At 36.7% G+C, this 13,844-nt stretch overlaps 3 protein-coding genes across 3 annotated transcripts; 2 read left to right on the top strand and 1 right to left on the bottom strand.

The window, feature by feature from the left end:
• On the bottom strand, nt 275-2,544 carry LOC104732447 (glycine--tRNA ligase, mitochondrial 1; the record flags this gene model as incomplete). The annotated part of the gene is given in 7 exon segments (XM_010451994.2): nt 275-684; nt 785-865; nt 941-1,000; nt 1,130-1,354; nt 1,443-1,755; nt 1,840-2,225; nt 2,311-2,544. Coding segments are annotated over 7 exon segments (1,682 nt in total), but the record flags the coding sequence as incomplete, so codon positions are not given.
• LOC104733744 lies at nt 4,884-7,442 on the top strand. Its single transcript, XM_010453297.1, has 10 exons — nt 4,884-5,033; nt 5,175-5,448; nt 5,661-5,751; nt 5,823-5,877; nt 6,037-6,140; nt 6,237-6,354; nt 6,500-6,663; nt 6,756-6,870; nt 6,980-7,165; nt 7,248-7,442. The coding sequence occupies exons 1-10, from the start codon at nt 4,884-4,886 to the stop codon at nt 7,440-7,442; spliced, it is 1,452 nt and encodes a 483-aa protein (XP_010451599.1).
• On the top strand, nt 10,667-12,308 carry LOC104733743. The gene is made up of 2 exons (XM_010453296.1): nt 10,667-10,901; nt 10,990-12,308. Exons 1-2 carry the CDS (start codon nt 10,667-10,669, stop codon nt 12,306-12,308), a joined length of 1,554 nt encoding a protein of 517 aa, XP_010451598.1.

Here is a 13,844-nt window from a genome sequence, read left to right as displayed (position 1 = left end):
GTCGACTAGAATACCTCTACTTCTTTAGGTTCTGCAAATTTCTCTTCCGCCACAAGAGCAACGCCACTTTTTTCCTGCCATATTTACAACAGAAGGATCTACTTTAGTAAACTTAAGATGGGAATGCATATGGGATTTGAATTAATAGTTATGTAGCTGTCAAACGAAATGATGAGAAGCAGAGATAAAAAGAAAGTNCAAAAAAAAAAAAAAAAACTTTACTCGTTTTGCTCCGTTTCAAAATGTTAACGACTTCCAACTCTCAATTTGTTACGTACCAGTCATGTCAATCTTGTGACTGATGCGAATAGAAGTAAGGCTCTCGGAAATGACTTTGGCTCCTTCCTCGAATTGTTGGTTCTGTACAAGCGGGAAAACCATGCACTTCATGGGAGCAACAAGAGGAGAAAAACTCAACAAGCCCAACTGCTCATCCCCTGCTTTGCCTGGCCTTGTGCTGAAAGAGTGCTCGCTCAGACAATACATAATCCGACCAATCCCAAACGATGGTTCAATCACTGACGGTGTGAAAACCCTCTGGTGCACTTTCGTCCTCTCCTTTGAGATTGACACCATGTTCTTTTTGATGGTCACGTTTTTCCCGAGGGTACACACGTAAAACTCCACTTCCCCTTTGGATTCCAGGGTTGCCTTCATCGCCATAGCTTCTTGTTCCTTCATCGCCTAAACAAAACAATACGCCAAGCATGTTCTTTATTATAAACCATCACCATGGGACAAAGAAACCTATTCAGTAAAACAATACACTTCAGTGTCAGTCTACCTCCAAAGATTCAACCACTTTCTTATGATCTCCCTTGAATGCAATACCCAAATCTTTCTTCACAGGAGTAATCACAAGTTGCTGAAACAAAAGGAGGAGAACCATATTAAGGACAAGTTGTAAAGACAGAGATGATGAAAATGTAGACTAGAATACCTCTACTTCTTTAGGTTCTGCAAATTTCTCTTCAGCCACAAGAGCAACGCCACTTTTTTCCTGCCATATTTACAACAGAAGGATCTACTTTAGTAAACTTAAAATAGGAATGCAATATGGGATTTGAATTATGTAGCTGTCAAACGAAATGATGAGAAGCAGAGATAAAAAGAAAGTTAAGTTTCTTACAGAGTGAGCCTGTAAGTCGTATGCAGACCTATCTGCAATCCCAACACATTCAATCCACCCATATGAAGCCTCAATTTCAGCATCCCAGCAATCTGCTGCATAGTGGGCCATTTCATTTGCTAGATGCTGGCGGAAACGCAGCCGGTTCTTGTCTATGCCAATCTTGGTAAGGAAAAGATAAACTCTCCCAATGAAGTATCCTAGAGTTTCGTTGTTAATAGTTCCCTGTTCGTAATACATATTACAGTTAGAAAAAAAAATTTGTTAAAAAAAGAAAAAGAGGTCTATCTGTGCGAGTGAAATGAGTACTGACCTTGGCAACAGCTTCCCCAAGGCAGATTTTTTTAGCAGATTGGCCAGAGAGTTGGGCCTCTCTTGGAAACATAAGGAATTCCAATTCTGCTACATTAGAGAATTTAGGATGTGACTTATTCTCAGGGTCGACAAAGTGCTCAATTTCTGCCAGAGTGAATTCACGAACTCTAAGAGGCCCTTGACGTGGAGATATCTCGTTCCTGAAGGCTTGACCGACTTGAGCCGCGGCAAAGGGAAGTTTCTTTCCATTGTAGTAATACAAGTCTCTGAAGTTGACAAAAATGCCTTGTGCCGTTTCAGGACGCATGTAACTGAAACACGTAAGAAAAACAAACTTGATGAGGAATAAAAATCTCAGGAACGAAACTAAGCTCAGGACAAGACAAAATACTCACCCAGGACTCTGACCAGATGGGCCAATGGATGTTTGAAACATCAGGTTGAATGGGTAAGGATCAGAAAGAGGATTCTTAGTGTGGGGAGCAGTGATCCCATACTCTTTAATCTTCAAACCAAGCTCTTGACATGAAAGATCTTCCAAGAGAGCAAGAACATTCTTCAGTTCAGAAGCTTGCTCAGCAGAGATGGTAAGATGATCTTTCTCGAGCTTGTCGTTGCAATAATCCCTGAGCAAGTGGTCAGCGCGGAAACAGGTTCCAGTTTTGTCATCCTTAACCATAAGATCAGTAAACTTGTCAACATGCCCTGAAGCCTTGAGAACAGCCTCAGGTGTGACACTGGGGCATTCAATTTCGAGCATATGCTCCTCATAAACGAAGTGCTGTAAAAGAAACAAACATAAGAAAAACCAAAATCAAAGTAAAAATATAAGTAAGTGAATAAATGAATGAATGATGCTTACTTACTTCACGCCAAAATTTGAGGATATTATTCTTAAGAGCGAAGCCAGGAGGACCATAATCGTAAAAACCAGAGACACCACCGTAAATCTTGAAAGAAGGGAGGTAGAAAGAACGCCGCAGGAGAGTGTTCCACAAGGTTTGTCGGAAAGCTTCACGGTCGTTTCCGGAGCTGAGCTGAGCCGGTTGTTGTTGTTCGGTAGGAGCGTCCATTGGAATCTGGATCGGAGCCAAGGGTTTGTGAACAACCGAGCGGGTTTGGAAGCGACCATTAAACATTTTCAAAGAGACTTTCATCAATGACTGAAAGAAAGCTGCTTGCTAAGTAAATGATCCAAGTAACAAAACGTAATCCAGATTAACTTGGTCGTGACACAATACTACTACACAGTTATGATGACACAATAAATAACTGCTCAAACATGATTCTCTAGTCCCATAATGGAATCAACACACTACCAAATCAACAATTCGAGACCAAACCAAACCAGCAAACAAACACAAATCGAGACATGCAAAAAAAGATATAATTTTTTTCCAACTCTAAACAAACACCAAATGAGCTAGAGATGATTGTATTGTTCACAAACAAAAAAAAAACCCAAAAACGAAAGATTAAAAGAAAAGACAAGACAACCCAACTCTCGTTAACTGTCAATCAATCTCACAGTCTGATGGGTACAAACCTGGTTGCAACTAAAAGATTCGACACTCTAGGAGGAGATTCCAACTCGATGTTTAACTGGTCAAAGATCTCAGGAGAGAGCGAAGCTGTTTAAGTTCAGGAGCTTGATGAACAGGCTCAATCAATCAGGAACAAGCGAGACGATTTCAACGGCGGCTTTGATGAACCAGAGAGAATCGTGTGAAAAAGATAAAGAGGAATCGAAATTTGGGGTTTAGGGTTGTGGAGGTTTGTTTGTGATTTTCCAAAATAATAAGGCTACTTTTGTAATTGTGTAACTTCCTTTTTTAAAACCAAACACCGCATTTTCAAATCTAATCGCTAAAAAAAACTAGCAATCTAAAATTTCGATTGCTGCTGGTCATTGCGATTTGATTGGAACAACATATAATAGAACATTAGCATTATCCAACATAAGAATTAAAATGCATAAATTGTATGTTCTGATTAATATAACAGTGGAGTATATCTATATACTTATTTAAGCAATCTTTAAACAAATAACCCTACTTTATGTAAAATATTACACAAAATGCTGCAGTATTTTAATACAAAATATAATAACAGAATCTTAATATTAATTTGTTGTAATCTGAAAATGATTATCCAAAAAATAGTAATTATTAATTTATTAGATTATAAAAAATCATTAATAAAATAATTTTGAAATTATTTAATAAAATAATAATAAAATTATTTCAAAATTATGTAATAAAATAATTAAACAGATTCTATTTATTGTAATAACAAACTATTTCGAAAATTATAAAACTTAAATTTATTTATAAAACTAAAATTAAATATTTACATATCTAAATCATTTAATAATAATAAATATATATTAAAATTAGGATACAACATTGTTTATATTTCTAAAATATATCTATATACTTATTTAAGCTATATTGTTAAAAATTTAACCAGTTATGATGTGACATATTACGAAAATGCTATTATATTTTAATTATTCTAATAACTAACAAAAGAAAAGTTTAAATTTGTTTACAAAATAATAAAACTCTATTTATTGTTTCATAAATCTTAGGATATAATAACAAACTATTTAATTGGCTAAAACTTAATTGTTTATACACAATATTCACTATATAAATAATACTAAGTGTATAATATTGATAATATACATAACCTAATTGTAATTTTCACCTATAAAATTAATATACAACATGTTATACCAATAACTTCAATTTGTAAATTTGGTATATTAAGATCTCTAAACACGATCACATCAATTTGTAATACAAAATCACGGGTCAATACATGTTTTGTTGGATTTTTTTGGCTTTACCGAATGTATAATTAACGAATTTGATATTGCACCAAACGAAAATAGTAGTACCAACTACGGGTCGAAATCAGAGTATGACCTTAAGTAAATTAAATATATCTATATATATATAAAGTTGGCTTTTTCTCACTTCTTATGCAGCCACGTCAGCAACTGCTGATTTAATTTTTTGGGCCTATTTTAAAAACTTACTCATGAAGCAGTTAAAAACCATGAACCCATTAACACTTTAAAGCCCATATCGAACCCAAATTTGTGAGATGCCCTTGGAACAACCTTCTCTCCTACTCGTATGTGCGACCCTTTCTCCCACTCCTCGAGACCTTTAGGCTGCCGTGTTTTCAATTTCCATTGTAACGGGTCTCACCGTCTTCATATGTGTGACCGTTTCTCCCACTCCTCGAGACCCATAGGCTGCTGTCTCTTCAATTTTCATTGTAACGGGTGTCGTTGAAAGGTCTCTCATCTAATGCTTAGCCCACTACGCATTACTTCAATTGAGGTAAGTCACAGTCTTCTATAAAGCTACCATTTGCAACTTCATGATGCTCAAATTATACTTTGTCTTCTACTTTGTTTCTGACTAATATGAATACCTCTGTTGTTTCATTCGCTGACCTCAAAGCTGGCTGTCTTCACCAACAGATTGTGGGAAGGATGCTCCGTCACTGGCCTGCTCGCAATGTCAAAAAAGGAGGCCAACTTATGGGTGTTGATTTCCTTCTCATTGATGAGAAGGTACCTCCCATATCAAATATTGTCTTCATTTCATCTGATTTATTTACGTGATCTATTCCAAATTTTCACAATTTTGTCAATAAATATCCTTTCGAATGACTCTCACTTATGTACATCATCTATTTCAATATTGATTTCCAGAGTACTGTCATGCAAGGGTCGATCAATGTCACCTACCTTTCAAAATTCGAGAATTCTTTGCGTGATGGTGCAATATATCAAATTTCCGGCTTTGAAGTCACTAGAAGCAATTATCGTTTTAAGCTCACTGATTTTCATTTCTCAATACGGTTCACACCTACCACTGTCTTTGATGAGGTTGACGAGTCTGTCTCTCGAATTCCGAATGAACATTTCCGTTTTCGGAGTTATGAGCAATTGGTCTCTCTTGCAAACACCAACACGGAGCTCCCAGGTTTGTCCATGTTTGAAGACTTTCAATACACAGACAAGATCTAATAAGTTTTGTTTTCTTAATTTGTTTATGAAAAGTTGGGTTTTTGAAAAACTACTTTCGTCAAACAATTAAGTATTCATCTTTCTTGTGTATGCATAATGTCGCCAATATAATACAGTTGTTTAAAACCTGATGTTCTGGTGTTGATTCTGTTTTTTAACTTAAATTAGATATCATCGGCCAAGTATGTTCCAGCAAAGCTTATCGAAATGGGATGACACAAGTTTTGGAGAGGATGTTAGTCCACATCAGTCTTGAAAGGTATGTTCTTCATTGATTTTGGCTTCTACATTTTTTTTATGAGCTTCACCACATTTACCCTTTTATGACAGTGGTGAGAAAGTTCGATTAAGTGCATTTGATGAACATGCAACCTCATTGGAGAAGGTATTCAACGAGAAAGAGGATGGCACTCATATTTTGTTAGCAACAAATATTAATCCTAAGATATTTGGAGGTGAATCATTTCATATTCTACATTATTTGTTGTTAAATCCCTGTTCATTTAGTATTCAAATTTCAAGTGATCTTAACCTTGTACCACAGCTAACTCAACGTTTCTCTTCAGCTGAACTTTACCTCAATGCTACGTCTGGTACTAAATTTTATACTGATGGAGACGTTGCAACCACACGAAAATACGCTGAAAGGTATTGAAAGGGATGCTTTAATATTCCTCTATATTTACTCATTCATATTATGTAGTTAATGTGCGTACATCACTGCCTAACTACATGACCAAACAGCCTAAAGCTGAAAGAAACAGAAGGCACCAACTCTATTGCACCATCTCATGGAGTAGAGAAGATTGAACATGTATCCATTGATGAACTTAATCAGTTTGTTGCAACTGCAGATCCACAGGTCTATTTCCGTAGATCTTTGTATCATTTGATTGTGCATAGAGAACCATTAATGTCATATCAATATCATTTTCATCTTAATGTTTTAGATCAAACAACTGACCCATTAACAAACCCCATATCTTTCTGTATTTTTAAAAAATTAGGAGGCTGAATTCCTTTGCAACGCAACAGTGACTGACATACAAGCTCAACGTGGCTGGAGTTTCATTTCATGTGCCGCATGTGGGACAAAAATGGTGAAGAAGTTGTCCTCACTAACTTGCAACAACTTCAAATGCGGCTCAACGACAGCAATAGGAGATGTCAAGTAATATTACAAACTGCTATCCTTCTTTCCCTTTTAAATCATTTGTTGTTTTTGAAACCGATATCAAGTCTAACCATGCCATCATTTGGAAGATACCGTGTGGAACTGGTTGTTCACGATGGGATAAGCACCGCCGTCTTTGTAGCTTTTGATAAGGACATGGTGAAGTTAACCAACATACAGGCAACAACCCTAGCTTCCCAGCTGGTATGTATATAATAGACGAATCTTTTGAAGTTTTCTTATTCTTTCAACAATTTTAATTTCAAAATTCACCAGTTATGTCGGTCTGAATTTCAATTTTCCTTTTCGCCAGGCTGACAATGAGCACAACTTAGAAACTGTTGCTTCTATACCCAAAGTCGTTTCTGAAATTGTTGGAAAGAAATTCACATTTCAGATTAAGCTCACTTCTTTCAACTTCACTCCTCATCACCAATCATTTACTGTATCACGTATCTATGAGACTACCGAAGTCCTTCCTGGCCCAACCTTCAAAGAGGTAATCTGTTGGCACCTTCTCTAACAACCCTAGAAGAAATGATCTCATTTTATTGTTCACTAATTAGTTTTAATATACATAGGCACAAGGTGGAGATATTGTGGATTTAGGAGTTAAATCACCAGCTACCAATCCAACACATCTCCAGATGTCAAGCACATCTTCATCAATTGAAAAAGAATCACAAGAACTTTACATTGATTCTGGCGATTTAGCTGAGGAAACTTCATCTTCAAGTGGAAGGAACGAGAAGCAGAAGAAACAAAAATGCAATTAGCCTATTCGCTTATCTATTTTCTGCCATTTCTTATTTGAAAAAACCTCTCCTGCATTTTCCCTTATTTGAAACAACCTCTCCTGCATTTCATAAGTGGACAAGTGTTGTTACTTTTGATTTGAGCTGAATTTTCTTGAGTTATTCTATGAGTGTTTTCTTAGATGACATGCTCTACCTTTGTAATCAACTAATCGTTTAGAAGATATGCTTTCAAAATGTGTTGTTATCAGGGAAGTTATGTATCTTTGGGGAGCTTTTTTGTATCTTTACGCTGAATGGGGAGCATTTTTGTATCTTTCACGATTAAGGAGAAAATATTGTTGAGTTTGTTGATGGTTGCAGACCTGGATATGCTTGAATTGTGTAATGGAGGTATGATTAAAGAAGCTAACAGAGTCCATTTCAGCATATGGTCAATGTCAAAGGTACGTAGATTCTCATACAATCAACACTCCTTTCAATCAACATGTATTAATTTTGAAACCAATACTGCATTTCAGGGTCATCTTCTACTAGGTTGTGACATAAGAAACATGACGAAAGAAACAATGGAGATTGTTTGGAACAAAGAAACATGTATTAGCCCATAGTCAGCATAAGTGGGTAATGGCGGGACGATTAAAGAAGAGAATTTACTCCATTTCAGCATATGGCCAATGTCAAAGGTACGTAGATTCCCAATTTAGAACAAATCCTTTTCATCAACATGTATTTAGTCTGAAATTAATACTGCATTTCAGGGTCATCTTCTACTTGGTTGTGACAGAAGAAACAATGGAGATTGTTTGTAACGAAAAAACATGAAAGCATGACCATAGTCAGCTTACAGACTGACTTCCCTTCTGTTGAGCCGTGGACCATCGTCAGCTTACAGATTTCCATTAGTACTTTTTGTGATGATCTATCCCAGCTCTTTTTCATTTCTCAAACCTGTAGTGTGAAACTTGTGTATGTAAATAAAGAAAGTTAGTGTGGCTATGTTGTATTCTTACATTTTTACTGTAATAACAACTAATATAGTGTTATGTTTGTTCCCACATAATATAATATAGTGTTATTTTGACATCAGTTCCCACATATTTTCTCCAATAAAGTGTTATGTTTGTTCAAAATGCAAATAAATCTCAACTAATATAATCTAATAGTGTTGTCGTTGAGTTTGAAAAAATTTTAAAAACACAAAGACTTGCCCGTATGTGTTCCAGAATGGTTTTAAAATAGCCTACATGCATGAGAAGGACCATAGATAAAAAAACAGAGTTTTTAAGTATTGTAACAGAGTTTTGAGTCATATACTGAAGCAAAAATCTTATACAACCATCATTGCTTAATAAATGTATCGCTAAATAAATATTGATACTCTATTATTATACATACCTTTCCATCTTACCTATGAGGTTACAAATAATAAACAGCTTACTAAGAAATTTAAGAAGCACATTATCTAACACTAATTTAGCTATTGTGTTCAAGATTCTTCTCAAATTTAACAAAGGGATTGTTAACATTATTTTCTTCTTCCGTTTTTCCATATTTTCAACAATTGTAGTCAATTTGGAAACCTGCAAAGGTTTTACCAAAATGAAATAAACAGTGAGCGGTGAAGGCAGCAGGAAGAGAAAGCAGAAATCCAGTAAAGAGAAAGAAAAATTGAACACAGACAGAAGTTTATTTAAGAAAAGTAAGCTCTATATTGTTCATGTTATTTTGCTAAAAATTTGACATTTCAGCTTCACATAGATAGTCACTTTAGAAATTTTAAAAGTTCTGACATTGCTCATGTTACTCTTACAGATGGAAAGCTACGCCAACCATGGCTAAGTGAAAAATACTTCACCGAATCACCAAATTTTACAAACCTCTCCCATGAATCATTAAAGAGAAAAGTATATATAACCACTCTATACACAACAATATTGGTTCACTTAGATATCCTCAGGTCTCATATTTCCATATGACAATGTCCAGGTCAATGTACAAGAGCTCGAACATTACGACTTGCAATCAGGTTGGCGAAACTCAACTAAATATTCTAATTTCCATACTTAATTAATAATTATACTGTTATTATTATGCTTTCTTACATCCCTCATAAACTAACTAAACATAAGTTCCAACTAACCTCTACAACGATTGCAGAGCTATCTACCGCCACCAGTATTGTGACCTGCCAATTTTGTGATGCCCTGCTATGGAAAACAGAAACGAGAAATCAAACATTATGTTGTCAACAAGGTCGCGTAAGACTACCAAAAGTTTGTGCACCACCTCCTGAACTAGAGAAGCTGTACAATAAATCATCAGATTATCGTCGTAACATGCGTGTACTGAACTCGATGCTAGCATTTACATCAACTGGTGGGAAAGTTGATCATACAGTGACAGGAACACAAGGACCCTATACTTACAAAATCCATGGCCAAAATTACCACTCTATTGGGTCTCTATTACCAGAAGATGGGAAGCACCCGTCTTTTCTACAGCTTTACATTTTTGATACAACAAATGAAATCAAAAATCGTATGCAGAAGATGCCAGCGGGAGGTAAAGGGAAACCAGTTGATGAAGAAACTGTAGGTATTTTAATAACAATGCTAGATAGAACAAATGAACTAGCAAAGGTTTTCAGAAAAGCAAGGGATAGGTATCAAGATGGACCAAGCTCTGAATTCAATATCAGATTGATAAGCTAAGCAAAGAAAGGAAAACAGTATGACTTACCTACTGCAGATGAGATTGCTGGATTAATAGTTGGAGATTTTAGTACAGCGACTGCTGGAAGAGATGTCATCTTGCAATTTAAGTCTTCTGAATTACAAAGAATTAGTGATCTTCATCCTCTATATATGAGTCTTCAGTACCCTCTACTGTTCCCTTATGGTGAATCAGGATATCATGATGAAATTCCATACCATTCAATAGGACGGAGCCAAGTAAAGAGATCATATATGACAATGAGAGAGTATTATGCTTACCAGATTCAGACAAGATTATCAGAAGGTATGACTATCACTAAGGGAGGCAGATTATTTCATCAATACATTGTTGATGCCTACACAGCGACAAAACAAGAAAGACTACGTTTTATAGCTCTGAATCAAAAAAAATTAAGAGCTAATTTATATAACAATGTCTACGATGCTGTTGAAAGAGGAGAAACTGATGCTAAACGGATTGGGAAAAGAATAATATTACCATCAAGTTTTACTGCAGGTCCACGATATATGGTAGAGAAGTACCATGATGCGATGGCTTTATGTAGATGGTTTGGAAATCCTGATTTATTTATCACCTTCACAGCAAATCCAAATTGGCCAGAGTTGACAGAGCATCTACAAACTTATACTACAGAAGGATCGAACTTAAGGCCTGACCTTCAATCAAGAGTCTTCAAAATGAAACTAGACGAGATGCTGGGAGATTTTAACAAAGGACTCTTCTTTCCTCTTCCTGTAGCAGGTATAATAATTTTTCTTAATCCATAACTAACATATACACACAGAGAGAAACATTAAAACCTAAATGAATTTGACTTTCAATTCTGCAGTAGTGTACACAATAGAGTTCCAGAAACGAGGTCTCCCCCACGCACACATTCTATTGTGGCTAGAAGGTACAAGCAAAAACCCAGAACCAGTTGTGATTGACAAATTCATATCAGCTGAATTACCAGATAAGGAAACAGATACGGAAGGCTTTGAACTGGTTGAGCAGCAAATGATGCATTGGCCTTGTGGTTTAGAAAGACCGTTCTCACCATGCATGGAGAATGGTGCATGCAGTAAAAAGTTCCCTAGAGCATTTGTGGACAACACTAGCATTGACAACTCTGGTTACGTTCTTTACCGGCGACGCAACGATGAGTCCAAATTTGTTTTCAAAGGTGTCACAAGATTAGACAATCGCCATGTAGTCCCACATAACTTCAACCTGCTGAAAAAGTATAAAGCACATATAAATGTTGAGTGGTGTTGTAAGACAAGCGCAGTGAAGTATCTATTCAAATATATCACAAAAGGTGTGGACAAAGCAACGTTTGTAATAGTGAGACCGAGAGAAGGGAAAAAAAGAAAACACTCTAAAAAAGAAGAATCTGAACCTATTGATGAGATCAGTGAGTACCTTGATTGTCGCTACGTCTCTGCATGTGAAGCAATTTGGAGAATATTTGCATTCCACATCCATTATCACAAGCCAGCAGTGATACGACTACATATACATCTTCAAGATCAACAGAGATTGCTTTTTGACCAGTTGCAACGTTTGGAGAACATTCTATCAAGAGAAGATGTTGAGAAGACAATGCTCACTGAATGGATGGCTACAAACAAAAGAGAGAAAGAGGCAACTGATGTAGGATACATATCAAAAAAGAAGGCCTTTGACCTTACATATGTAGAATTCCCAAAATATTATGTGTGGAACTCTACAAAGACCTGGACAAGGAGGAAACAAGGTTTTGCTATTGGCAGGATAGTACATATCCACCCATCAGCTGGCGACTTGTTTTATCTCAAAATTTTATTGAATATAGTGAAAGGTGCGACATGTTTTGAAGACATTAAGACAGTGGCTGGAGTACTGTATGCTACATATAAAGAAGCATGCTACATTAGAGGAATCCTAGACGATGATAAAGAGTGGCATGATGTACTTAAAGAGGTGTCACAATGGGCAACAGCATATCAAATATGCTATTTATTTGTGACACTACTGTTGTACTGTGAAGTAGCTAATCCACGAGAACTGTGGAACAAAAACTGGAGATACCTTGCAGAAGATGTGCAGCATAACAGAAGAAAGGTCTTTGATTTCAATGGTTTGGATCTCAACAATGTTGAGCTGGAGCAATACGCTTTGATTTAAATAGAGCAGCTATTAATGGAAAATGAGAAGTCTCTCACGAATTTCCCAGATATGCCATTGCCTGACAAGGCTATTTTGAAAAAAATCAGCCACAGTAGCCTCACAGAAGACCTGCAATTTGACGTACAGAAAGAGATCGTTGAACATAACAGATTATTTCCAACGCTGAATCAAGATCAAATAATGGTGTACAATTCAGTGGTCAAATCTGTGGAAGACAATTCAGAAAAACTGTTTTTTCTACAAGGTCCTGGAGGTACAGGGAAAACATACCTCTACAAGGCAATAATAGCTAAGTTACGCTCAATGAAGAAAGTCGTAATCCCAGTAGCATCAGCTGGAATAGCAGCTCTACTCTTACCTGGCGGTAGAACAGCACATTCACGATTCAAGATACCAATAAACCTCAACGAAGGGTCCACCTGTGAAATCAAGTCTGGAACAATGCTAGCTACCTTAATTACAAAGGCTGATTTAATTATATGGGATGAGGCACCAATGGCATATCGATATGCATTTGAGGCTGTAGATCGAACAATCAGAGACCTCATGGCGTTAGAAGATGAAACCGCACTGAACAAACCATTTGGAGGGAAAACAGTTTACTAGGAGGAGATTTCAGACAGATATTACCAGTTATTCCCCAAGGGAGTCGTCAGGAAACTGTACAAGCCTCTATCAATCGATCTCATCTGTGGAATGCCTGTCAAATCTTCAAGTTGACAATAAACATGAGACTAAAACATTCAGACGCAGCTTTTGCAAATTGGATTTTAAAAGTTGGAGATGGAAATTCAATTTCAGCTAGCACTACACCTGATGAACATGCTGGAGGTTGCAGAATAGCAATAGAGGAAAGTCTAATTCTACCAAACACAGGCAACCATCTACAAGAGATTACAACTGCTGTGTATCCATTGTTCTCTCAATCCTTCAAGGAACGTCACTACCTAACGGAAAGGGCAATCTTAACTCCTCGGAATGAGACAGTCCGTGAAATTAATGACTATCAGCTGTCCATGGTGCCAGGTGAGGCTAAAGAATATTTAAGCTCAGATTCAATTCAGAAAGAGCTTGCACAGGTGGCGACTGGAATAACCTGTACACAGTAGAATACTTTAACTCACTAGAGTTTCCAGGGCTACCAAACCATCAAATACGGTTGAAAGTAGGGGTGCCAATAATGTTGCTGCGAAACCTAAACCAGAGAAAAGGATTATGCAATGGGACAAGGCTTCTTACCACCAGACTCGGTCAGAAGATAATAGAAGCTGAGATTCTCACAGGCACCCATGTTGGTGAAAAGGTCCTCATCCCTAGGATTGTTTTGTCTCCCAATGACAGCAAGCACCCTTTCACCCTGCGAAGAAAGCAATTTCCAATAAGAGTGTGTTACGCAATGAAGATAAACAAGAGTCAAGGACAAAGTTTGAAACAAGTTGCTCTCTATTTACCTCAATCAGTGTTCTCTCATGGGCAGTTGTATGTGGCTTTATCGCGTGTAACCTCAAATTCAGGCTTGAAAATCCTAGATGC

Source organism: Camelina sativa, chromosome 12 (genome assembly GCF_000633955.1).
Source record: "Camelina sativa cultivar DH55 chromosome 12, Cs, whole genome shotgun sequence".
Classification (NCBI taxonomy): domain Eukaryota; kingdom Viridiplantae; phylum Streptophyta; class Magnoliopsida; order Brassicales; family Brassicaceae; genus Camelina; species Camelina sativa.
Note: the sequence above shows the minus strand (reverse complement) of the source record. Positions and strands in the feature narration are given on the sequence as shown.

Coding starts and splice junctions, on each gene's coding strand:
- LOC104733744 (XM_010453297.1), top strand. CDS start 4,884: ATGAATACCTCTGTTGTTTCATTCGCTGACCTCAAAGCTGGCTGTCTT. Junction 5,449..5,660: donor CACCAACACGGAGCTCCCAG/GTTTGTCCATGT, acceptor AACTTAAATTAG/ATATCATCGGCCAAGTATGT. Junction 6,141..6,236: donor ACACGAAAATACGCTGAAAG/GTATTGAAAGGG, acceptor ATGACCAAACAG/CCTAAAGCTGAAAGAAACAG.
- LOC104733743 (XM_010453296.1), top strand. CDS start 10,667: ATGGTAGAGAAGTACCATGATGCGATGGCTTTATGTAGATGGTTTGGA. Junction 10,902..10,989: donor CTTTCCTCTTCCTGTAGCAG/GTATAATAATTT, acceptor TCAATTCTGCAG/TAGTGTACACAATAGAGTTC.